Here is a 26,954-nt window from a genome sequence, read left to right as displayed (position 1 = left end):
CTGCTAGTCAACAGCTGTCAAAGTAGCCACTCCTGTTTTAAAATAACATTTAAACTCTTCTCTCCTGCACAGTCAATGTGTTAACACATTACTGTATTAATCTTTACTGTAAGTACTGCAGATGTTATGACTTCCACCTTCTGCCCACTCTGCGTTTCCTTCCTACAGCTTGTGACATACATGGGGATGTAACATAAATTGAAAGTGGCCTAAATGTTCATTTAACCAGCAGAATTTCCCCAGAGCCCGTGTAACTGTTTATTTTGAAGTAATGACTTCATCTTGTTTATGATGTTGAATCTTGTGCGTCTAATGGTGGGTTTTTACCAGAGCAGAATCCCCCCCTCCCCTTCATATCTGCACTCTGTAACAATTACAGGATCTACGTCACAGCGCTGAAGCTCACCCCATTCCTCATGTTTGCAAGTGTTGAATTGTTCACCTCCACCACCGCTGTCACTTCAGTCCAGTAGAGTGAATTTCACTTTTTCCCACTCATTGATTTTAATGGTAATAATGCCAATAAAACACAAAAAGCAAACACCTTTTTCAGTCTTCTTTCTATACGTTAAAACACGACTGGACACAATATGAAATATTACTAAAAAACAAAGTTGTAATGCAAAGCTATTCAACCATCATTAAAGTTGGATTAGTCATGGAGCTGAACTGTGTAAGAAAACAAAAATAGATACTTTACAACATTAAGCGGCTCGACTTGGAAGCAGGAAAACAATTATAATAGCACTGCAGCTGATTATTTTGTAGTTTGTCCATTACTGTTATGATAAATCGATTTATCGTTTGGTTTCTGTATTGTCAGATGAGATGAAGAAAAGCAGCATAACCTCACAACTGAGGCTAGTTAAGGTTGCGTTTAGCATTTTTGCTTGAAAAAGGCAGATAAATATTCTCTCCAAACAACTAATTAATTCATGGACCGTTGACTTCAGCTCTATATTACGTCCATAGCTCTTCAGATGATGTACAATGGAAACCCCCAACATCTGCATTAGGACATATCTTCCTTTGAGGGGAAAAGTGAAACTAGCAGATTGACCTCGAGTGTCAGCTTGCGTCTTTGAAGTGTCGGGGTTTTTGCCACAGAAGACTCTATTGTGTTGGCAGCATGGACGGCAAACCTGTTCAACGACCTCACTCCTGCATGCAGAGTACAGGCAGCATGCTGGCCTGCTGCCAACAGCCACACGGAGCCAAAGAGGCGGTGCTCTCTGTTTTGGATCATGGTCACTGAATCATTGCGAAAGAATTAGGTGTCTCCGTTTTTTACAGGAGATGTTACTAGAGCGTGTAGTCAGAGCTCTGACTAACAGGTGGAGGGCAAGTAGCACAGAAAGGATTTTAGCCTTTGTCTGTTTTTGTTCTTTATTTTGGTCGTAGACAGCGTACGAGTTTTACTCACCCACTACTAAAATAACACCATTTTTATGTAGATGTTTACTCGAAGTAGTTACAATAACAGTGCACAAACTTTAGTGGATTCTTGGGCAACGCAGTATGTGTTTTTGTCTCTATACCTGTCACAGTTGTGTGCTAATCTACAGCATACAGTGTTATAAAAGTGTACTTTTTGTTTATCTGTTCACTTAAAGAATTCATCTGCAACTTTTTGGGGTAATAGCTTCTCAAATATGATTGAATTGAATGTGTATGTAATATATATAATAATAATAACAATATAATTGTAAATTGACTAAGTTTTGAAGTTAGTTGGAGAGAACAAGAAAATTAAAGACATCCATGGTCTTTCACTGTTTTTGACATTTAACAAAACTAAATGAATAAATAAAAAATGATGGGACGATGAGGAGACCTGAAAAAGACAGAACTGGTTTAATCAGACTTTCTCATGTTGACGGTTAGTGTAGCTGGCAGCTCTTGATAGGTTACATGTATAATAACGTAAATGAAGCAGAGTGACAGTTTAAAGTCTGTGTAAAGGCAATTCTGAGATTTCTTTCAAAATACATTAAATATGTTGGAAAATAGTTTGAACTATATATTACTAAAATGTTACTGAAATGAGTTAGAGGTTAAAACATTTTTCACCAGTTTTCAGTCCAGGATTTTTTGAGTGGTCCTAAAGGGTGGCTCGATGACACACTGAGGTCACCCCGAGCAGAGAGATAGAGATTAACTCATCTCACTCAGAGTGTTTTAAAGTTAGTCATGTCATTTTCTGAACTCATCTGACACGTTTCAGTCACTTCAAAATTGCTGCTTGACTGCTCCCACGGGTGGTCGTGGCTTCAGCACATTCATCAGACATGCCACCACAATTCTGGAGCTGAGAATACTGCTTAAGTTTGCTTATTTCATAAACTTGTGGGTATTTTTAATCATTCAGATTTGGCCTGGTGGTTAAAAACACTTTCTTCTTTGGTCTGACAAACACACATTTATTCTTACTTTACACAGACTTTAAAGGACCTTTGCGTAGGATTTAGTGGCATCTAGTGGTGTAGTTGTTGATTGCAACCTCACCTCGCTCTCTCCTTCCTAGCATGAAGGAGAAAATATGTTGGCTGTGAAAATTACTAAAAACCCTATCCAGAGCTCGTCCTTAGTTTGTCTGTGAATGAACATGCCTGGACACCAACGGTACGTTCTGGGCTACTGTAGAAACATGGTAGTTCAACATGGTGACTCTGTGGCATATATTTAAAAGTCTCATTCTAAGATTGAAAAAAAACTACATAGTTCTTATTTCTGGGTGGTTATGTACTAATAAAAACAGGATCATGCATATTATACTCCATATCTGCCATATTCTGTAGAATAGAGCACAGTAAATCTGACATACTGGACCTTTTTAAAGAGGCGTGGTAGTAATCTGATGGTATGATATATTGTCTCATTAAAATACTGTCAGCTAATTACAGTGCACAGATCAGAACTAACATTATTATTATCTCAAACCATTCAGATCAATATAATCCAAGCAGGTGGTTACTCGTCTACACACACACAGTGTTGTGGACCTCTGACTAGCATATCCTGTGGACCAGTGTCCCTTTGCGTGATCTTGGTCGACTTAAAGCGAAATGGGACCCAAACATTCCCTCAGTGATGCTGAATTGGCCTCTTTCTCACTGATGTGGTTTACAAGGCAGGCTTTTTTTTCTTCGTCTTTTCATGGGCTGCAGTCTCCTTCATACCACATGTCTGTCTTTATTTAGCCCCAGCTTCACCCTCACACCCAAACAGCGCTTAAACCAGGATGTCTTAGCTCCCTAATTTATATTGTTACATTTAGTGAAAAAGCTACTAATCATATGTTTCTTTTTACTTTTTAGCTGGAATTTACTCCTTCCACCCCAGCTTTGTCACAGAGGGAGAGTCCTCTCTTAGCTTGTAAAGGTCAACAAATGTGGTGGATATGAGTTCTCTGTGGTGATGAATGAGTCAAACCAGACCCCGTGTAGTCACAGCAAATATAGCTGCCCACATGAACTCTTTACTTCTTTAATAGTTTTCTAGACATTTTATTGGGCGTTAGAAGAGAATCAACTTCAAAATGCAAAATGTAAACACACATAAAGGAGAGTCTATTAAGTTGACAAAATATTTAGTTATTTTGATAATCACAATAGTTACAGATACGAAGACCGTGCAAGTTAAAGCTGTTTCACCAACAGTCCACTTAAAGTTGGACCAAACAAGCAGTTTGAATACAATCAATTTGGTTTCTAAGAAAATAATACTGAGAAACACATAGTAAACAAAACCGATTTCAAAATGAATAGTTACATCTACAGCAACAAGAGTATTTTCATTCAATCAAGTCAACATTTCAACCACCTTTCTTGACTTTACAGGTCGCAGGCTCGCAAAACTCCATCCAAAATGTATCCTGTTGATCTCTACTTGAGCAGACTCAGTCAATGAAACACAAAAACTCAAAATACAGTGGACCAAACTACAGCATTTGCATGTTTGAGAACACCTTAATACTGCCAGAATTCAGGGCTACATCCCATGTTTCACAACAAAATGCACTAATGATGCTGCAACAGCTTCAAATGAAACTACTCCTGTAGTAGTACTGTATTGCTGTAGCCCCCAATGGCATATTATGACTATTACTTCAATGAGATGACATAAGCCGCTGATTATATCTTAACCACATAAAGCCGTCTTTACTTTGTCTGCTTTGGCGACAGCCGAAGCTTCTTTTTAGTTTGTAAAAGCCGGTTATCAGATGTTTGGTCAGAATTCAGAATTCCTTTGGACTGAGTGCAGAGTACCTGCATCGTCCAGGCCGTCTGCTTATCACTCCGACTACTTTATCACACTGTGTCACTGTTGAGAGATTCAAGCTTATTGATGCCAGGATGTAATGTTGAGACGAAATTGTATATTTTCTAAGGCTTTCAGATGTCTGAGGGTGTTCAGATAACCTCCGCCTTCACCGAACAAGAACATTAAGATGATTTCTCATTGCTGTCAGCAAACATGCAGTAAGTGACTTCAAACTGCTTTGGGAAACAAATTATTTAAGCTAAAGAAAAGTAGAGGAAACATTCCTCTATTTTTCTTTAGCTTAAGTAATTATTGGTTTAAAAACCTGAGAAGGTCATTGGGCTCTTGGCTAGATCATACTAGCAGATATGTTATCTGCGTACTTTATGTTTATGCGTTTCTTTATTGTCATGGCTGCCATATACCCGAATATTCGAGCAGTACTATAGGTATAATAAATGTCTGACCTACTCAAGCCTTAAAGAAAATTGCTCTGCTGGAGTTGTACTTGCTCTTTGTTCAGGCAGTCCTGGGTGTAGGCCCTGCAATGCCACTTTTATTCATTGACTTGGATGGTTCACAATCCACCTTCCTAAATAAGTGTAGAGAAAGGTAGAGGTATTTTGACCCTAAAGTGGAAGAATGTACTATGTGGATCATGAATTTGTTGAACCGTTACAACCCTACAAGATTCCTCGAGGCCCCATTTCAGGGTCATTCACTAAAACCAACAACTCTGCCAGGGATAATTAAGTTGGTATATCAATATCAGTTGAATTGGCAGGCAGAAGACTGCCGGTGTTTCTCTGAATTCTCTCATCTTCTTACCCTGTATATTTATATTGTGTGTAGATGATTTGTACTGCATATTTATGTAAATGCAGTGTAGTTTTGTATGAGTGCCATGTTTTATAGTGTCTGTATTACCACTTATTTTCCTCTGTGTGTGTGTGTGTGTGTGTGTGTGTGTGTGTGTGTGTGTGTGTGTTAAAAGCTAGTGTCTTTCGTTCTCATGTTTTTGTTTTTTTTCCCCTGTTCATTATCCAGATTCAGGCTGGACATGCTCCAAGGTCAGAGCTGTGAGGCAATATCCCAGATTTTCATTTTGCCAGGGCCCCTCCTTTTCTTATCCTCTGTCAGCACTTTCACAAGTTCACCCTGCAGGTTCAAGTTACGAGATTAGAAGGAAATAGTTGTATTTTCTTGTTGGCGTAGTAGGGCTTGCTCACAAATCATTGCATTCGATTTACAAGGCAATTTTTTTTTTCCAAAGCATCATTTTTCCAGAGAAAGATAGCTGAGTCTGCCTTGCATTTTCCAGAAATTCACTGAGTCAAACACATTCATATCTGAGAGCTAACCACTCAAGGTGTCCTGTTGTTTGTCTCTGAGCAGCTACACCTGAGCAAATGACGTCAATACGAAGGGCAAAGTGACAGACGTTGTTGAGAGATTGAATAATAGCATGCATTACTGACTGCATGTATTTAGATATATACATTTCTAATTAAATTATGCTCCTCACCCAGAGAGCTTTTTTGAATGATTAGTAAAGGTATTATTTTGGTGGATTTTATCAGTGACAGTACCCATTTCCATCATGGTTTTTCTTAAGATTAGACCCAAGTCTTTCAGCGAACACTAATCTGAGACATGGTGCTCTGTGAATGCTTTGGCCCTCCTCTAGGGTTGCTGGTAATGTTGGTGAGCCAAGGAGTTTGTACTCACCACTGTTGTACTCATTTAATTTGTACCAGCAAAATGCCCAGCGTATAAATATAGAAAAATAAAAGAATAGGCCAAAACCTCTTGAAGTCAGACACACGAGCCTGTCAGCAGAACACTCATGATTCTGGGTGATTCATCAAAAATGGACTTTGCCTGTAACAACTGACAAAAGCAAACATGCTTTGTAACGTGAATGTCTCCGTCAGAGGGGAAAGCTCTTTATTACTTTTGACCTTGTTTCACCCTCCTTGTCTACTTAAGTCTTTAGTTCATGTTTGGTTTGTTAACAAAATCTCATAAAAATGAACACTACAGTGATGAACTCTGTGACACTGTTCACATGTTGCAAGCCTCTTACTCTAGGTTTTTTGAGTCATAAAGCACATGATGTAATGATTAAACTGATTAAACCAGTTCAAGTTTGGATTGCACATGAGATGAGTGAAGTTTCTTTTCCCATACACCACCAGTACGCAGTGTATGTTTAGTACCAAAGGGACTGGCATGGAACATATTAGGCCGAACTTAGCTCATGTCAGTTTCTGTTTAGTTTTTCGCATCCTGTTTCTGTCTGTGCATGCCTTTTTGATTAATTTATTCTTAGCTACAGCACCAGGATGTTTCCGTCTCTTGGTGCCATGGCCAGCAACTGAACATCCCCGATCCATCTCAACCATGGCAAGAATTAACCAACCAGCTAGGTTTTAGCTCAGGTTCGGCATTGGAGCACCATTACTGAAGGTAGATGGGCTTAGTGTCTTAGTCATTGACTTAAGAAGGGCAGATTCCAGGTAGCATTGAGGCCATTTTCATGCAACCCGATACTGGTTTGTCACCAATAGGTATCAAAGTATATTTATATATCTGTGGCTCAGAGGCAGAGCGGGTCGTCCACTAATCAGATGATTGGCGGTTTGATCCCCGGCTCCTCCGGTCTGCATGTTGAAGTGTCCTTGGGCAAGATACTGAACCCCAAATTGCCCCCGAAGGCTGTGCCATCAGTGTGTGAATGCGTATGAATGGTTAAGTGAACACCCCTCAACGGGCAACACTTTGTGAAACTGCCTCACATCATCTTCAGCATGACAACTTAAAAACCCGTTCACTTTTCCAGCAGTTGGGAAACAGCAGACACACAGTTTCTTTGGTCTTATGAATCTGTTACCTGCACTGACAACCTTACTGCTCACCTCTTCCACACACAAAAAGGAGGTACTCAATGGAGACTGCAAGTGGTGGAAATTATATATAGGAAAATATATATATTATAGGAAAAGGCCTCTGCCCCTGTTTGGACTGAGTCCTGATGAAAATGAGGCAGCCAACACAGACGAAACTGAATGCTCATAATCTCCGCTCGGCCCACTGATGTGTCAGTATCTGCCATGGCAACAAGTGTCATCAGTCCCTCCAGCAAGAATCTGTTGAAGAAGGGCGTTTATCCATTCACTATACTGTGCGTATTTAAACCCAGCAAGACTTTTCGAAGTAGGCTAACTGCATATTATTTACACAGCATTGTAGCAGTGGATTGCCATACGCTGACCACAGGCAATGGTTTACTACCCCAAGAGCAGCTCGTTCATTAATGATTAGCTCCCAAACTGATGAGTAGTTGGTGCCTTGCATATGGCAGCCAGTTCAGTCAGTGTATGAATGGGTGAATGATCTATATAGTGCAAAAGCGCACAGTACAGATAATATTGTATTTGTATGCAGGAGTCCTTGATCCCACCATCTCTTGGTTGAAAGTACTCTGCTTGCTCTTGCTTCCTCTTGTTTTTCCCCTGACAGTGACCAGATGTTGGCAGCTACCAGTCTGACACCATCAGGTTTAACAAACAGCTGGAGGGGGTTTTGGGACTGCTGCCCGCTGCTGTCACTCTTAATCCTTTTGCTCAAACTGACACACAACGCACGCACAGTCTCACACTCACAGTGCTTCACGATATCTTGTGAGTTTTCCCTTGAATGGAAATGATGACATTTACATTAAAGCACACATTAAATTAATGTTCTTATCTCCAGGGATTAACACTGAGGGCAGCAGAATAATTAGCCTGGAATCTAGATTAAGAAGAACCCATTTACAGCAAATGAATAGAAAGAGACATAGTGATCCAACTGCATCAGTAGGTTTAAAGCATTTCTAGTCTTCCCATTGTGTAGAGAGTAAAGTTGACTTGAGAGCTCAACTGTCGCAGTAGGACATGACTGATAATATAAGACATCATCACTGAAAAGCACATATATTCAGTTTTTATTATAGTACATGAACAAAGTCCAACAAACATTTTCTTCTCTGGCTCCGTCGTTGGGTTAATCTTAAAATGGTTGTCTTTTACTGCTTTGTTTTTTTCTGTAATAGATCAATGATCACTGACTGTAACATCAGCTTTATGAACCTAACCTAGTATTTTTAACTTTGTAAGGTTGGGAGTCAGCACAGATACACCTTAATGTGGCTGAAGTTGCCAACATAAAGAATGGACAGCACTTACCAGGCTGATGAACACCAACGGTTGTAATTATTAGGTGCACCTGAATTTTTCCTGTTGATGTATCATTGAGTCAAATAAAGTATGAAAGTATCACCAGTGGTGGTTGCACTGATCTTGTTTATTGTGTTTTACCTCTACTACAGTAGAGGCACTTATCAGGTGTGTATGTACCTGTCCTACACTGGAGTAAGGTCACAGTAACATGTTTAACTGTACAGATTATTATCACAAGCAAGTAAGCGATTAATTCATCAAGCCTGTGCTGGAATGAGATCTTTGAGTTACTCCTCCCCGCCTGTCTGTCGTGGCACTTTCACGCTCGTGGGCTGTTGATCCTGTGGAGAACCAAGCTGTGCTTCGTCACGTTTTGAAGGGCAGTATGCCAGACCTGACTCCAGCGCTGCGGTATTACCCAAAATGGCAGCTCTCAGTTTGGCTGTGTCTAATGGTGCGTGTTACTGCATGTGCTTGTGTCAGGACTGTAGAAGTATAACATGAATTACAATTGTATTTTTCAGAGGCTATAATTGTACAGTATGGGTGTGTTTTAGGAAATTTAACATGAAGTGCTTCCTGTGTTTTTAAAAATGGTCAAAATGTTGATATAAGCTGCAACAGTCAGACAAATATTTGCCCTATAATTATAGCACAAGATCAGAGAAATCTGGTAATGTAATAAAACTGTAATGTCAGTGGTAGCTGCGCTGCGTTTATGTGTGTGCTGTTTGTTTCTCTACTGGTCAAAATAGAGTATTGTCATTTTAAAATGTTCCTGGTGTATTAGTCTCTGTACAGTGGCTGTTGGACAGATGGAAAATGGTAATAATGTGGCAAAGTTGTTAACCTAATAGGCACAGTGGGAGGGAGAAACAGATGTTGTTTGGATAAGGGTGGGCCTTTTTATGTTTCATAATCTCAGTCGTCTTCAATGCCTCTCAGTGGCTCTCCGTGAAGTTGGTAGTATTGAGTCACGGTAACAATTGATTTCAAATGTTTCTTTTCTTTCCCCACAGAGCCACCATAGAGGAAGTGGAGGGGGATGTGTGTGAGTTGGAATCCAAACTCGACAAAGTGAGTACCACCCATGGAAAACATTGCTTAATTGTTCATTTGTTCTACTGTGTGAACTGGCAGCTTCGGAGGCCCTCCTGTAAGTGGAAAGTTGCAGGTTTGTCTCTGGCCCTGTCCCCAGTATGTCCCCTGGCAGATTGCCTTTGAATAACAGTCTAATATAGACTTTGCACCTGGGTTGCACTTTAATGAAATATGTGGGTGTGTATGTGTTTCAAAAGTAGACGACACCCATTGCACAATAAGTTACTTGTAGAATCACTGTGTAATGAGTGTCAATTCCTAAAAGTCATGACTCACTCGAGTTGGAGCAGATCACATCTCTGTTCATTGCCAACACAGTGTGAAATTAACACTTGCTGCCACCCAAATGGTGCTTTACCTGTGCCTGATTTATTCACTCTGTGAGCCAAGAGGCCTGTAATTCTGATTTCACATTTTGTTTTTTCAAAATCATAAAAACAGCGACAGTTGGAATCTATTCTGGTCATGACCGGCGGATGGAAACATTTTGGGTGCCATAACACACCATATGGTTTATTCTTTTTATGGCCCAAACTGTGATAGAATTACACAATGAGAGATTATCACAATTATTGTTTTTAGCGTATATATATATATAGCTGAATATAAATACTAATCTAGATTGCCCTACTAAGCCCTTCTTTGGCTTCTTTTTGTTGTGCTGCCTATCTAAGTAACATCTGTTTGTTAATATCAATAAATTCTTATTCTTCTCTTTCCTGTAGCTGGTTTACATTACATTCTCTCTCAGCTCAGATTGACTAGACCAAACTAATAAACTTGCCAGACAAACCACAAATCATTACTTGTTTCCCTCCTTGATGGTAAACTAATCCCTCCCTCCGAGTGATCCCTGCCGAGCTGCGAGTATTTTATCTGAGGGCAAGAACTTGAGCTTGGAAGATCCCAGTTCATTGTTACAGTCTCACAGAATACAGAATACCACCCTCTTCCTCGCCCCACCTCTGTGACTCAGCCCCGGCCTCATTTCCCCTCTTGGTCTGCAGAGGAAGGATCTGCTGGGGAGTGGGTGTGTTTGTGTGCGTGAGCGTGAGCGAGGCTGTGATAGTGCTTGTGTGTGTGTTTATGGGTGGAGTTGAGAGACAAGGGTCTAGAGAGACCAGAGTTCAGCTTTTTCTTTGAGTACTCTACCTGCCAGTACATGTACATATACAGCTATGTTGTCAGATACTTTTGAATGTGCTAATTTTAAATCTGCTTAGTTTTCATAACAGACTGGAGGCTGTAGCTGGTGTGTTGTAGCTGAAGTTTCAGATGTTGTTGAGGTCAGATTTGAGTGAACCGTGGTTCAATTTCTTTGAAATTAAAGCATCCTGCACAATATTCACAGTTCCTTTTTTATTTTGAAATTTTAAACTAATCAAAGAGGGAAAAAGGAAAATACCCACCTAAAAAGATTTCTTAACTACATTTTATTGAGAGATTATAACAAGCAAACAAACAAATCATAAAAATGAAACAACTACTTGAGATTACTGAGCTAATGCATACATAAAAATAAACTCAATTGCTAGTTTGTTAGGTGCACCCACGCTAAAGATAATGCAGTCCAATACCGCAAACTGAAACAGTTTTAAAGAGGTGTTGATTCATCTGTATGGTTATTGTGTAAGCTGTAGTTTGTGGTGCTGACAGCTATACTGACAGCTGTTTGTCATTTAACCTACCATCACAATGTATATCCAGATAGAACAGAGCAAAAGTCCTGACTACTGCTATTATAATAATTTGCCATGGTTGAAAATTGTGAGAAGTAGAACAAACAAAATTGAGGAAATATGGATTATGATTTAGATAAAAGATGATCATCAAAACTAACATCTTTAGTTGAGTTATTTAGCAGCTTTGGCTGCAGTGACACATTGAGGCTGTGTGTCATCTCCTGTGTGGGAGTGGATGGAGAACGGCCAACGTTTGTTGTGAGTTTACATAACCTGGAATTATCGTTGCCCCCAATGAGTCAGAAGGGAAAAAAAGTGCCTGTTGTTAATTACCAAGGAACTGAATAAGCATCTTTCTTTTTAGCGTTCGGTATTCAGGCTCTGCAGCACCACGTTCCACCAAATCTATGATCTCCGAATCTATTTTAAGCTGCAAACTTCATTTTTAATAAGAGAGAATGCCCTGAAGAAATGACCTGCATCTCTGCCTTTTACTGCAATTCCTAATTTCCCTTCACCCCCCTAAGCATTTGTCTCTTTCTTTCTGTTCCTCTTTGTAGTTGGTGAAGTTGTGTATTGGGATGATTGATGCTGGAAAAGCCTACAATGCAGCCAACAAGCAGTTTGTTAATGGTATCCGGGAGCTGGCCCAGCAGTCCACCAGGGATGAGGTGATTGAGGTAAACAACCTGCCTTGATATGAATCATAGAAGGTCACCAGCATTGGTGCTATTTACAGCATGGGGTTTTGTGTGTTGGAGCAGGACTCTGACATATTATAATGTTATATCTTTAGAAAATACTAATGACTGGAGTTAAATTCAGTACAGTGTTAATAACCATTACTGACTTCTTCCTTTTTCCCAGATATAATGAGGGCTGTACTTCCTCTCTGTTTGCACGCACTACCTTCTTGTCTCTTTGTACGTAGTGTTTTCTTGATGACACTGCCAGATTAAATCTAAATTTAAATGAGGCCTAGTGAAACCTTGTAGTGTCCACTGGGTCTTACCGAGGTCAGATGTTTTGTTTTGTTTTCTCCTATGAACTTTGCATAGCGAGGCAAGCGCTTCCTGTCTGCCTTTGTGTATTTCGCTCATTGCCTCTCCCTTGGGTTTGAAGTTCAGCCACTGCATGTGTTTGGAGGGAGTAACTAGCCAAAAGAATTCTTTTCCAAATTGTTATTGTGTCTCCAAAACGACAGACAGTCCAGCCATACCTATCTGACAGAAGAGTTTGTGTGTGTGATTTAGCATGCAGGAGAAATTTGCATTTGATCCCATTTTATTATTTATGACACCTTTTTAATAATACAGGCTTGTTTTTTATTGTTTGTCCTGAGTGATTATTTGTGTTTTATTGTAAGAAGAATACATGGTGACCTTCTTTCTCTGTCTGTCTCTTTTCTCTCCACAGTCCAGTCTCACGAAGTTTGCCGAGAGCCTGCAGGAGATGATCAACTATCACACAGTATGCTATCACTGTCATGTGAAACCGGATGCATTGTCTTATGTCTTTTTTCCCCTTTGCTTTACAGCTGGGTGATGACAAAACTCAGCTGGGTTGACGGTCCGGAACAGCTCTTTAACTGTCTGAGTTGTTATTTACTGCTGGGAAGGACCGCAGCAGACTGTGAGACAGAGGAAATGGTCTGTGAGAGGATGGCCACTGGTTGTACAAAGCGTACAAGAAATATTACCAGAAATGCTACGGTGTCCTTGAGCAAGACATTTAAATATTAGCTGCGTCCGTGGGGTTATTCAGAAGGAGAGGAAAGCGGCTATAATAAGCAGCTTCCGGGTGGGATTTCACATTTCTATAAAAATGTGCCTGCATGCTCAGCAAGCACTGGCCTCCATTTAAAAAGTGGGGAAAAGGAAACCCTTTGGGACAGATGATTCTTTTTTTCTTGATACATTACTTAAATGTCAACATAACTTTGGGAGTTCCTGTCACAAAAAACCCCAAAATACTTATGTGCTGCCCCCAGCACATTGTCCGTGGTCAGTTCATGGAATAGAGAGATTTCCCTGCCTCATAAAAAATCTACTCCCATGTTATGCAGTGTTTATTTGTTGGAATAAATCATGCGTTTCTGAGGTAAACATGGTCACGGTCAACTTTTTACGATGTGGTTGTCATCCTGGAGACAGACTGAACTACAAGAAGAACCATTCTAGGCTTTACTCTGAGTAATACAAGTATTCTATCGGCCTTCCAGGTTTTTCAGCATCTAATGCACTCCACTTCAAACAAATAAATCCTGGAAAATAAATAAACATGACACCTTATCCATGGTTTTTATCCTCTTGTCCCGTACCAACCCCTCCAGAGAGCCTAGAAGGACAGATCTGATTATATGGATGTTCTTTCCCATTGTCCCCCTCATTACCCTCCTCGGTTGTCAGTCCCTGCTAGGCGCTGACATTTAGAGATGGAGTTGCACATTTCTGTTTGTCCTCTTATTATGAAACTATATTCTATAGTAAAAGTCATGTCTTGTTTCTATTAGCCCTGTATGACAATTTTCAGACTGAGTTCACAGCCAGTATCACACTGTCTGACACATTTCAGGACAAATTACCAAGCTGGTATTACTGCTACTAATAAATAAAACTGTGTGATCTTTGTGGTTGTGGATCCACGTAACCTGTGCGTCACTAAAATGATGTGAGTCAGCCCTCGACTGATTTTTAGACATTTTGACTACTCATAGCACTCCAAGAATGCACAATAGCCTAAGTCCCCTGTCACTGGACATACCTAAATTGGATCCAGTCAAAATTATTGATAATGACACCTGTACTTTAACCTACTATTACATGTTAAAGAGACCGAATTTGTACATCTGTAATTGCCACAATTGCTGCTTCTGCAAGCACCAATGCCACCTAGATTAAAATAAGTTAAAGGCACTTTTATTGAGATTTATTCATTTTATGAATTGATTAGTAGATTGGCAGAACAAACATTTCATTTGTCTTGTCTTACAAGTAGTGGTTCTCAAATATTTTTTGATCTCATCTCAGCTTCTCCCTGTTAGAACCTTAAAAAAGTTCAGGCCTCCCACCCCACAACTTTTATCAGTAATTCACAGTCAAGGGAAGCGACTGATAAAAAAAGGATCCAAGTTGATTTTTTGCAAAATAAAGGTCACCACCTTTAAACCACACTTTAACAACTCTATGTTAAAGGAGGTAGTGTGTATGGTTTTTTAACTAGTATGGCAAAAAATCTGCAGGTTGTCCATTTCTTCTTATTAGCTTCCTTGTCTAGGCCCCTAAGACTGTGACTCAACAGTGGAAACTGTGGTCACGTCAGCTGACTATCCAGATAGGTTTTTGCCTCTCAGCGATCTTTCAGCACATGATCCACTCAAACACAGTGCTCAATCTGTGTTTGTCACTGCAAGAGTCTCCCAGCCACACTGCTCATATTGTCTTGGGTCTTTTCTGTGGAAGCTCATTTTTAAGGAAGCATGCAGGTTAATGAGGGTATGAGTCATTACCGTAGAGTAAGCACATCACGTCATTTCTCGTGTTTATGAGGGGAGTTCACAAAGTAAGCTTGTTTAAGTAAATTTAGCTGCTTAATTGAACCCTGTGATGTTAACAAAATCCTCCTAAACAGAGGTGCTGAATGCTGACTTGCAAAACATCCTGTAAAAGTAAAGACATTTATCAGGTTATAGCTTTTTTTTTTCTTTGATATGGTTCAGGATTAAATTGTTTAACTAACTAGAGAGATTTTACCAAACAGAACAGAGTGTTTACTCTCTTTCTTTCTTCACAGATATTATTCGACCAGGCCCAGAGATCAATCAAGACCCAGCTTCAAACATTCGTCAAAGAGTAAGTATTAATTGACTAAAGCTGGTTATGTCTGAACAAGCAAGTATTGTTATCTCTCTGTGAGAAAAAGCGACAACGAATTTACATTTATCCATGCTTGCGTCTGTATTCATTCATTCACGCTGGAGGAAAAGTGTAATAGATTTTCAATACAGACAGCTTATTCTTAAAATTCTGAACATAAAGTAGAAGCTGGAAAGATTTCCTATATCTGATGGCCAGAAGATTCAGACAGGGCATGTAAGAATACTAGCCTCTCTTTTTAAGACCTCCTAATACAGCACTGAATTCCACACTGCTTGTATAAGTGCAGGAAGCACAAGTACACTGAACAGTGAGGCCTTCTGGTTTATTTCATTATAAGGATTAGCAGCTTTCGCACACCATGGCTAAACAACCACATTAGCGGCTACAATGCTTTTCGGCAAAGCCGGGAAGGAGCTGTTCCATCGTAATTACTCACTACCTTGCGGCACTTAATAGGGGAATATTAATCTCACTTAGACCAAACGCACCAACACAGAAACATGGGCTTGCAGAGTTTGTGCACTAATTCCTTATTTCCTCCTCAAGTACAAGTACAATGCATTTAAACTGACATAGCACAAGACCTGCATCAGATAGTCTTAGAAAATTATTGTCTTTGTTTTGACCTTCTTGGATTTTAGCTGACCAAGATCTATGCAATCACATTTAACCCCTGTGTCTTCCTGTTGCCTGATCATACTTTTTTTGCTTCATGTCCACCAATAACTTCCTTTAACATTCAACCTTTTCCCTCACAAGGTTGTTGACAAAAGAGGGCATATATCTTTTGACCTTGGAGTCAAATCTGTCAGGCGTTATCCCTATAATATGTAAAAATACTGTTGTACTGCTTTGTATGCATTTGTGACTCCATCTAAGGGTTTTTCAGTCTAGTTCAAACACTGAGCTGAATGTATCTGTCTCTATAACACTCTACTTCCCTCCCTTCCTTTGTTAGTGACCTGCGCAAGTTCAAAGAAGCCAAGAAGCAATTTGACAAAGTGAGTGAGGAAAAGGAGGCGGCGCTGATCAAGAATGCCCAGGCTCCCCGCAACAAGCAGCATGAGGTGGAGGAGGCCACCAACATCCTCACTGCCACGCGCAAGTGCTTCCGACACATCGTACTTGACTATGTTTTACAGGTACAGGAACTCACTCACGGATTTAAATTGTAGCGTACTTTGTGACAGATAATGGACAAAAGAGAAGTCAGTTTGTTAGTAGTGTCTCGCACAGAAGACGACAACTTATTACCTAATATGAAATATGATAGAAAAATGTCAGCATTACTATAGTAAATGCTGTAATCATTGAATGCCTTTGTTGAGCCTCACTTTAGTTGACATTTTGAAACAATACATGAGGTCTTCTAAAGTTCTCTACACAGAACTATATATAAAGCAATAGATTGCTGACATGCAGCCTTTAACAGAGGAAAAAAAACTCAACCACAGGCCATCATGTCGGATACTTCTCTGTGCACTCCAGCCAACGTGGATTTGGGTATGGAACTTTAATATGCTGAGTCAGGTTGAAACAATGCTGATGTGGTACATAGAAAAATGAACAGCAGCTGTATTTGATTCTGTTACATCCAAAGTGGAGCTAATCTACCTGCCATGTTACAGTCTACCACATTGTTTGAATGTGGCTCAAAATGAGTAATAACAGATGCTCCAGCAGGACCACATAGCAGCAGCAGTTTAATTAGATGTAGCACCGTCAACAGGACTAGAAAAAGAAGTAGTTTTTAACTATTTATTGGCCTAACTAGTGATGTGATAGCACATGGTAGCATACCACATCTAAATGCGTGTGAATCAATCGGTTAATAAACTGTTTGATAGTTTATTTTCTTTTAAAGGGATTTCTTCCTCATTTGGTGGAATACGCAACCAATTAATTAATTAACTAATTAATTGATAACATGCCAACAGAGAGTGTATAGAAAGTTACAGTAAGTAACAAAATGATGTTCTTGTGCAATCATTTGAGCCGTCATGTTTTAATGAAGCACCATATTTTTAGGCAAAATGGTTTGAGAACAAGCAGAAGAGGAAGAAAGCAGCAGCAGGAAGTACATGAGTTTAAATTTCAGTAAACTCAAAACCTCAGGTCTAATAATACTTGAATGCTGCTCCGTTATATTCAACATGTGAAACGAAACATTAAGCAAACTTATGCTCCTTGTCTTTGTACTTATATTTGTCAATCTGTTTAGATCTGTCTGCTTTCTGCCAAAGCCACCCAGATGGCTGGTGCTCTGACCTTTTTATTATATCATGTATCATTGAATACATCAGCTGGTCTCTTTTCTTGGCTAACAGCAGCGCAGATGAATGCTTCATGTTTTCTGATAAGGCAGCTGCCAGCCCTGTTATTGAATCTTAGTCCAAAGGAACAGACAACGCTGTATGGGCACAGTCTGCTCTGAAATTAGATTTTGGAGGGAGAAAAAAAACAACCCAAAAGCAGGTTTGGCAGTCAGCTCCAGTGGCCTACTGCATAATGACTCTCTCATAAAATGAAGCCTGGCTGAGAAATTAGTTGAGTTTTTATCTTGCCTGTTAGTCTCTTTATAGGAAATCTATAAGCCCAGCAGCCAGCACAGCTGATTTAAATGGTCTCCTTTAAAGTGTCACATTTGTGCGGCTCCGTCAGCACTTTTAAAATGCTGCTATCTTCTGCAGCTGTGCTTGTAGGAAACACTTGAGACAAGATTCAGCTTCATTTTTTTTTGTTCTTTTTAGATTGTTTTTGTGGCTTTTTTTTGGCTTAATTATACAGTGCACAGTTTACAGTGACATGCAAGATGGTAGAGGCAGAGTAAAATATACGAGAGAGGTTGTAGGCCAGACTTGCATTCATGTTTAAGAATGGAGCATGTCTCTTTTACTCTGCTGCGCCACGTAGAGCCGGATCATAAAATGCCGAACTTTAAACTTCGGGTTTGCTTTATTGACTGTTGGTCAAGCCTAGAAAAAACAATGTGTAAATGTAATCAGATTAAAACATGAAACATTGCACCGTAAAACAGCCATCTGACTTCAGTTGGGCCAACATACAAAACATCTAATATGTATATACACACGCCATAGAAAAACAGAAGTACAGTTAGCTCTTATTAACTTCTTGCTCAAACCTTATGTTGTTATAGACTTACAAGTACCACAATTTACCAACCAATTAAAAACCAAATGCAAATTAACTCTGCTTGTGGTGGAGGTGTTACTGTAATCACTAGAAGAGTGGGGGGGGCTTGTAAAAGTTGTGATGCACCAGCTACTGTGGCTAGGAAGCAGAAAATAAACTTCCTTCCCTGGGTGGGAGTTACAGTACATCTGTGTATATTGTGGCTAGTGTTGGCAAGGAAAAGAGACTTACAAACTGTATCCAAAAAATATTGGTGGCCACAAGAAAGTTTTGAACTTCTTTTAGTGGTGTCCCTGCTTTTATGACCACAAAAAAGAAAAACTATTGGACCCAGTAGGATAATCCATAAGCATTAGGCAGAGTGTTGAGATTCATTGAGAAGCAGCCCGCTCTTCTATAGTCTATCTACTGTATCTACCACGCCCAGTGACTCTACTGTCACACAGTCCAGTTAGTTCCTGTCAGTCATAATGAAACAAGCTGGCATCCTTATCCCTACTTTGCAACATAAATCTAAGATAACCTGCCTGGCCAAGGCAGCACATTGGTAATTAGCTGAAAATGAAAAAGAATTTGCTGAACACACACAAACACAGAGAGAGGCTACAATGAATGCAGCAGGACAGAGTAGAGAATAGGTGAGACAGGCTACAACAGCATTCTTGGGGTGAACATGAGACATTGAGCACCCCCTGGTGGCGGTACTAGGAACAGTAACACTACTCACTACTGATGTGTTTTTTTTTTCTACTTCAGTTCACCTCATTTCATGGCTCTGCTTTTTTACATTTGCCTTTTTCTTTGAAAAGTTCTTGTCCTTAGTTCTCCAGCATCTTACCTCATTTCCTTTCTTTTTTTTGTCTCTCTCCTCTCCCCATCTGTCACCTTCTCTCTCTCAGGTATTGTCACTGTAGTATTACCCTTCATACCTCACAGTTTTGTTGTCGTTCATTACAGATCAACGTGCTACAATCCAAGAGAAGATCGGAAATCCTGAAATCAGTAAGTGTCTTTTTCTTACGTATCATGTATGTGACAGCCCGATGCCTTAAGATGGTATGTGTTGTGCTTGACATAATAAGTGTCTTCTTTGCAGATGTTGTCCTTCATGTACGCCCACTTGACCTTCTTCCACCAAGGATACGACCTCTTTAGTGAACTACAACCTCTAATGAAACTGCTCGGAGGACAGGTACAGTGTACAGTACACACTGCAATGCAAAAGCTGCGTTACATCAGCATGTTTGTGAATCACCTAAACACAAAGCTTCAGCAGCAGTTACTCAGTGCTCTGTTTACTCCGAGGAAATAGCCGCAGTAATTAAACACTTGGCTTTAAGTCTCTGAAACCTGGGAGAAAAACAAAAATCCACTTAAATTGTTATGTAAAACTTTACAGTCCTTATTACATCATAAGGGGTTTGTTATTTGTATTTCAAAAATATGATCTTTCTTATTCAATATTACTCAGTCAACATTGTTACATCACTTATGTTTTGTTCATGTAATCATGTCATTTTAATAAATTATCCAGAAATATGTTACAGATTTTATTACATTGGTTTGTTGTCATAAGGAATTGAACTCTGCCTTAACCTTGTCAGCTAAGAAATTAAACTGGATGGTTTATATTTAATATATTTCCTGTAATTCTGATTTAATACTTAGAAATAAACACTAATCTAGTCATAGACAACACTCCCAATGTTTTTAGAACATACAGTATAAACTCTTGCAACATAAGCAAACATGAATCTATTTTGAGCAGAGTAGTGGAAGAAATGTTTACATACCACTGCACCGTTATGGGTAAACACTTATTATGTAGATGAGGACAATATTGTTTGATTACCTAGACAGCGTTCCTGTTCAGCGGCTCATTTAGAGCTTGAGAGTGTTTCAGGTGATCACTCTGAAATGTAAGTTTCTCAGTTCACTCTGGCATCATTTGGGAGCACTACAACAGCACTTTGACCTTCTGCCTTCACCTCCAGACGACCTCTCTCTTCACCCTGTGTGTGTCTGTGTGTCCACTGCCATCTTTTCGTCCCAGTCCAGCTCTGTGTGTATTTGTGTGCATCCTCTTATAAACAGAGCCTTCCCTCTGAGCAAGAGGACGGCCCGAATGTGACTTTAAGATGATTATCACAGTGGAGCTGCTGTTATATTGAGTAGGAATGAGGAAGAAAGCAGCCAAAGGGCTGGAAAAGGGTTTTCCCACAGTCAGACTCATAGGGTTGAGACTCAGCTGAGTGAACATGGCAAAGAAACCCAAGATTGATGCTTAAGGTTGTGGAACATAAACTCTGAGGCTGGAGCAGGAGAAGAGCTGACTGAGAGGACGATATTTCTCAAAATTTGGTGCAAGACCAAAGATGAAAAGAGTCCAGCCATGGAGCGGGGAGGTGGAAAGGCGCGTACAGGAAAGTTAAACTGAAGAGAGAAACATAGCTTTTTCTGGTGTTTGTCAGCAAGAAATGGCAAAAAGGAGCTAAAGGAGCTTTTGTTTTATTTATTTTTTAATTTTGGGAAACAGAAAAAAAATCTAAAGAGCCAGATCTGAAGAGCCGATGGTGTTTCAGGATTGTGGTTTCTAACCCCCATGCCCTGAAGTTGGAACCATCTGACAGTACTATCAAGAAAGGACCAACGAGTGCTGGGAAAGAAACGGGGGCAAAGCAGGACCCACTTTGGAAAGAAGATTTTAGGAAGGGATAAGAGGCAGAATGTAATCTTCTCAAAGCAAAAAAGTGATTAAAGTAGAATGGAAAGGCATGGACTGTAAAGCCCTCCAAACTCAAAAGACTTCTAAGAAAGGGAGAGAATTGCAAAATACTTTTTTTTTTTTTTTTTTAGAAAAAAACAGAGGAGTGTTGGTTTCAAGCCGATGCACAACTGAAGTTTAACTGCGTTGTGAGGATTGCAAGCCTGTCGCACTGAATTTGGAACAGTGCAAAACTGAAAGGAGAGGAAGATCAGAGGCAGAGCAGTGGGGAGCAGTGACAAGAGGATTGTGGATTATTTCTTTTTTTTTCTTCTCCATCATGAAGCTGAAGAAGGTGGAGAGGCTATGCAGGGAGATGTGGAGAAGCTGTCAACAGGTCTGATAATGTGACTCGATGCCTGTAACCAATGAAAAGGGAGTCAAGGGTTATTATATATTTATTGCCAGTACATTTTGGTCTTTATTTATCAGAGAAGTAGGAGGTTAACAAACGTCCACTGCATTATAGGACACACAAGCGTTTATATTGCTGCCAGTGTTGTTTTTTTTTTTTGGGAACAGGAAATTACAACTTCTAGGAACCAAAATGAAGAGAAAGATGGGTTACACGCAATAGCTGCAGAAAACCGAGGAACTGTTAAAGTAACGCTCCTGCGGTTGTTTCTGAATGAGTTACTGAGCTGATATATTCAAAGGTTCAGTAAGAGATATAGAAAGGGGTGAGAAGACACTTATTAAATATATATTGTTAAACATATAAGATTGCTGCCGTTCCATTTTCTTCCACAACGTGTTGATGATTCATGACACTTTTTTCACCCTTATAACTGTATCCAAATATAAAATATTCTGCTGATTGCATCTTTCTATGACACAAAGCCTCAGGGTTCAACATGTGATGAGTGAATATGTTCATTCAATAGGATGTTTTGTACATTTTCCATGAATCATGCAGCTTATAGTCACAGTTGCATGTTAGGACAGATCTGAGCAGAAGGGCGAGTGACCAGAATGCTTCACATGGTTCAAACACAAACAGAATGAAACATTGTCTCTGCTGATATTGTCAGTGTGGGCTGCATAGTAAGAAAGATAAGATGGATAAGATGTTGAAGTCACTATCATAACGTATGCCACACACACAAACACGCACATGCCTGAATTTGCAGATACAGATAAAAAAGGTAGATGGCATGGACTGGACTGGGCTAGTTATGGAGAGAGACGGGAAAACATTTCCCATCTGATGTTATCAGTCTGCCGCTCTGCCGTCCACCCATTTCCTTTCTAAACAAAACAAAGGACTCCGCTTCCTTAAATGCGGCCTCGCCAAAATCATCATATAGCAGCATTTTTTTCATATTTTCTTAAAAATGAATATATTTTGTCAAAGAAAGTACAGTGAATTAAGCAGAGAAAACGTTGAATGTTATTTTGCTCAGTCTTTGCTGTTAAAAGCTACAAAACAAAACTTCTGAAAGAAAATAAAATGTTGGTTCCACCTTGTTCCTCTCTGCTTCTCTGTAAACCATTAGTATGAATTACTAGTTAGCTTGAAATGGTTACAGTAATTTGTAGAGCTACCACGAATGTTAAAAATAAGACAATGAACATGGATGATCTGTATAAACAGAACACTCATGTTTATCTTTTTCTTTTCTCCTTTTCTTTGGCCACACATGTTTGATGTGAACTATCTACTGCATAAACTACTACTACAATTCTTAATGTTAAAGAGAATCAAGGCTTTTGAGGCATATAATATATCAAGAGTGCCACAAAGAGACTGATAAATAAATCTAAATTTGATGTTTTTTTATCTGATGATAGTTTTAGATTTATAAAACAAGTGTAAAGAAGAGAAACAGGTTATCATGTGTGATTTAAGGCAGTCTGTTCTGTTGTAAAATATTAAATCTATACATCAACTGAGGCTTTGAACCCTGCTCACAGCTTATTCACGTGTATTTCACTGACCTATAATCAGATACTGATCCTTTTGTGTTTGAGGCTGGAGACATGCTGATTTAGGTCACATCGTGGCAGCAGACTATCAACAGGCGCAGAACAGAGTTTGACTGCTGTAAGGCAAACTGGCACATTTTCAGTATCACCCTATGACCTGCAGCACTTCATTCAAGTATCTTTCTTTTTTCTTTTTCTTTCTTTGCTTTCTTCTCTGCTCAAAAGATCCTTTGTTTTCCCCTCGCAACATGCGATGGTTACTTGCGGGGATGAGGAGAATCAATCATCCCCCATCCAATTTCACACATGACAAACCCTCCGTAGCACGGTTCATTTTGTTTAGAGGAGAAGGCCTGTGTTGTCTCGATGTGGCCTGTGGAAAAGTTGCCGCTGGAATCATTTTATGCTTTGAAGATGGGGGGGGGGGGCATCATGCGTATATGCCTACGTACACCTTTCAAGTGCAGTTAAAAGAAGTCTTGTCTACTTGTTTTTCAAGATACTTTTTTTTAAAAATCAAAAGAAACAATGTGACAGGCTCATGTTTCGCCCCGAATAAGAATTAATGTTTTAAAAGGTATTTTATGTGTCTTCAATGTTTGTGTGTGCTATTTTGACTTAAATACGTGTGACCAGGTGGTTCGGTAAGCTTGACTAATCAATTGTTCTGTCTCTTGCAGTTGGACCAGCTGGTGGTGGATGCTGCCAAAGAGAAGAGAGACATGGAGCAGAAACACTCCACCATCCAGCAAAAGGTAACACTCACAATCACAAAATATGCTCCCATCTTCACTTTAACTTGAACACAAATGTCCAAAGCACATGCAAACTAAAACAGCCTTCGAACTTTGAGCACTTGGCATATAACTCACAGCACGCCTTAATTTTGTGTGCAATAGTAGATGAATATCAACACAACTTCATCATCCTTTCCTCTGCCTGGCAACCTGGAAAACGTAAACATAAACACACACTTACTCACTCAGTGTGTGCTCTTATATGTGTGGTAACTTTGTCTGTTTGATCCTCCTTTGGTCACAAACCCTTTCTTATTGCACTCAGGCCTCCTCTCATTAAAAGTAAAGCCACAGCACTTCCCTCTCTCCCTTATCACTTTGTTTAGTTAATTAACAAACAAAATTGTTTGTCCAACTGAATATTCACATACTAAAGCTTATAATGTCTGCCATTTACTGTATATTTGTCATTTGAGTGAATGTAGGGTAGTACTCCGCCTTCAGGTGTAAAGTGATCCCTACGGATGATCTCAGCCACACACCCATGTATTATTGACAGCTGACAGAAACCCATTTCTAAACAAACAAGGTTGGGTTTCAGTACGCTCCCATCTTTGGTCAGCACCCGTCCTAATATCCCCAGAAGATTTTACAAGAAATAAAATGTAGAGGCAGAAATAGCATTAAAAAGAAATACTAGTAGGTCTCTATCTCTGTAAATAGAATAAACAGAATAAAAATTAAGCAGCATTTGCGAGCTGTTGCAATATGTTTGGTGATGAATTGCCCTTATCTTTAATTGTACATCACACAGCATCATTGACTCCAGGCAACATCTGTCAGTTCTTTACCCAGCTGTTGCCTGCTGGGCTCCTGTTCATTTATCTGTCTATCTGTGATATTCATTTCAGTCTCTGAATGTGTGCAAGTACTTTTTCCTTTGAGGTTTTTTTTTTGTCTCCTTTCTTTCTGTAGCTTTGTATTTTGTATGTCTTCCTTCCCCCTCTGCCTTTTTTCCCCCCCTCCTGTCCCTTCTATCTTTCTCTTCCCTCTCGCTCGGTCAGTCAGGGTACATCTGCCAACTTCCGCCTGTCCTTGAGCACCTATCCTCCACCTCCCCTCCCTCAATTTATCTAGAAGCTATTTTTATATTGCCTCGCTCCCTTTGCTCTGTCTCTCTCTCGTTCGGCAGTTCATACACAGACTCTCCTAATCTTCTCTTCTACTACTGCTCTTTTCCCCCCATCTCTTCCTCTCCTACTCTCTTCAGGCTGCTCTGCAGGTAAGCTCTGCTTCTCTTCCCTTTTCCCTCTCTGTCATGTCTGCATGGCTGGAAAGATACCATACACTTTGCTGTAACTGCCTTGACTCCACCAATGTAGCTCACGTTATTTGTAGTGAGACGAGTGAGCTTGTTCATCACTAGGTTAAACTGCCATCTAATAAATTTTAGTCGTCGAGTGTGTCCTTGTCGAGTTAATGTATGTATATGTCACCTTTTAACTCATTAATCAAATTAGACTGGTTTGATAACATTATGCCTCATTGCACGTCACTCTCCACGCTGCTTGTTTTGTTCTCAGGTGGCTTCAGTTGTTTACAGATGTAAAATCAAACAAAGTGTGTTTGGTGTTAAGGCAAGAAAGATTCATGCATTCATCACATTTATTTTCAGTTATCTCTCAAAGGTTTCCAGTTGAATGAAGTGAAGCGTGCTAATAGTATTCAGTATATTTTTACAAGTGTAGCGGAAAAGAAATGTCTTGCATATTTTCTTTGGAAATAGACAAAAGATTGACTGTCAAGATGATTTGGTAACACTTTATCTTGGCTTCACTCACACTCACTCCAGGTATACACCTGTGCTGCATTACCTAATGAAATATCCCAAACATTAACATCTCCCCAGTGTTACAAGTCTAAGTGAATTTATCTATTTATTGAATGTAATATTAGGCTGATCAGAGTGGGTTAGCATATTTTTCAAAGACACTTTTAGAGACGTTAATAGATTTGTACTTGATGTGGCAGGGACTGTATCAGTGGCTTTACAGGACAGGTTCTTTAATCCAGTGGTTGTCAACATGGGGGTTACGTGATAAAATCAGCAGGTGGGTTGAGGAGAATTAAATAAAATAACATATTATTGCAGCTGGCAGTGATGACGGCAATGCTTTTATTACCTTAATGAAATTCTACCTAGTATTGTTCTTCTAGGCCTAAAGTCGAAGTCAGTTTTGACTGTGAAGAACTTTTTTATTTTGATAAATCTAAAAATATGATTTAAAGCCAAAATCAAATGAGTTGTTGTTCTGTATATTAAAGTGATCCGTCTTGGCAGATGGAGGAGGGATAACCTGATTATCCTGGGGGAGGAACTAGTACTGTAACCTCGCAAGCTACTTTACCACCACCTATCAGTACAACATATAATGTAGTAGTAGTAGTAGTAGTAGTAGTAGTAGTAGTAGTATAACAGTTAGTGTAGATGAAAAATATGTGACGACTGTGCACAGAGCAGTGTTGATCTCGTCTGGGAACATAATATATTTTCTATACCTAACCAGGAAGTGTTCAATACCTAGTTTTGATAGTTAGAAGTGTTGGTTTGTTGTGTCTTCACTGCCCACTGTATTTACACTTGCACATTAACATTTCCCATTATGATTGTATTGATAAAACGTCCATTCTCATGAGAGTTGATGGGATCCTGAGGCTGTGTTTAGTATGCTTTACTCAGCAACAGTACTGTGACCACAGGGCATGACCGTGTCACGATGATGCCTCAGGAGAGATGGGCTGCAGACTTTTAAGATTTTCTTTCTTATTTCCTGAAGAAACAAAATATGTGACGTTGGTTTTCCAGTCGTTTTTCTGTAAAAATCCGGAATAAGTCTAAGAGACTCTTAACATTCATACACATTAAATGCACACATTTCAAAAGATCAAACATTCAGCCTGCTTCAAGAATTAGCTGCTTTTATTTACATACTCATGAGTGAGAGGAAAAGCTGAGTGCATGTCTGTTAAGCTGAAGTCAGTATAAATGTTTGATGCCCGAGCTCTGCGCGGTCCACTTGATTATTCTAACCCAATACTCACGCTAGCATCTCACACACACACACACACACACACACACACACACACACAGGTGACCTTCGCTTAGCGCAAGGCCTCGGGAGGAGGAGCAGCAGAGGCGGTGACGAAAGTTTTGACACAGCCACAGC

The 26,954-nt window shown here is 39.7% G+C and overlaps 1 protein-coding gene across 3 annotated transcripts in view; it reads left to right on the top strand.

The window, feature by feature from the left end:
* LOC109137315 (arf-GAP with coiled-coil, ANK repeat and PH domain-containing protein 2) overlaps window positions 1–26,954 on the top strand; it is a 47,995-nt gene that overhangs the window by 4,916 nt on the left and 16,125 nt on the right. For 2 of the 3 annotated variants that reach the window (XM_019255001.2, XM_027290006.1), the window contains exons 2-10: window positions 9,506–9,563; window positions 11,830–11,949; window positions 12,686–12,739; window positions 15,062–15,120; window positions 16,106–16,289; window positions 19,258–19,302; window positions 19,397–19,492; window positions 23,671–23,745; window positions 24,998–25,009. In XM_019255001.2, the coding sequence (XP_019110546.1) occupies window positions 9,506–9,563; window positions 11,830–11,949; window positions 12,686–12,739; window positions 15,062–15,120; window positions 16,106–16,289; window positions 19,258–19,302; window positions 19,397–19,492; window positions 23,671–23,745; window positions 24,998–25,009 (703 nt within the window). The remainder of the gene's footprint in view (window positions 1–9,505; window positions 9,564–11,829; window positions 11,950–12,685; window positions 12,740–15,061; window positions 15,121–16,105; window positions 16,290–19,257; window positions 19,303–19,396; window positions 19,493–23,670; window positions 23,746–24,997; window positions 25,010–26,954) is intronic. The other variant, XM_019255002.2, reaches the window with a different exon arrangement.

This window comes from Larimichthys crocea, chromosome XVII (genome assembly GCF_000972845.2).
Source record: "Larimichthys crocea isolate SSNF chromosome XVII, L_crocea_2.0, whole genome shotgun sequence".
In the NCBI taxonomy this organism is placed as follows: domain Eukaryota; kingdom Metazoa; phylum Chordata; class Actinopteri; family Sciaenidae; genus Larimichthys; species Larimichthys crocea.
The sequence above is the reverse complement of the archived record's forward strand: the minus strand, read 5'-3'. Positions and strand labels throughout refer to the sequence as shown.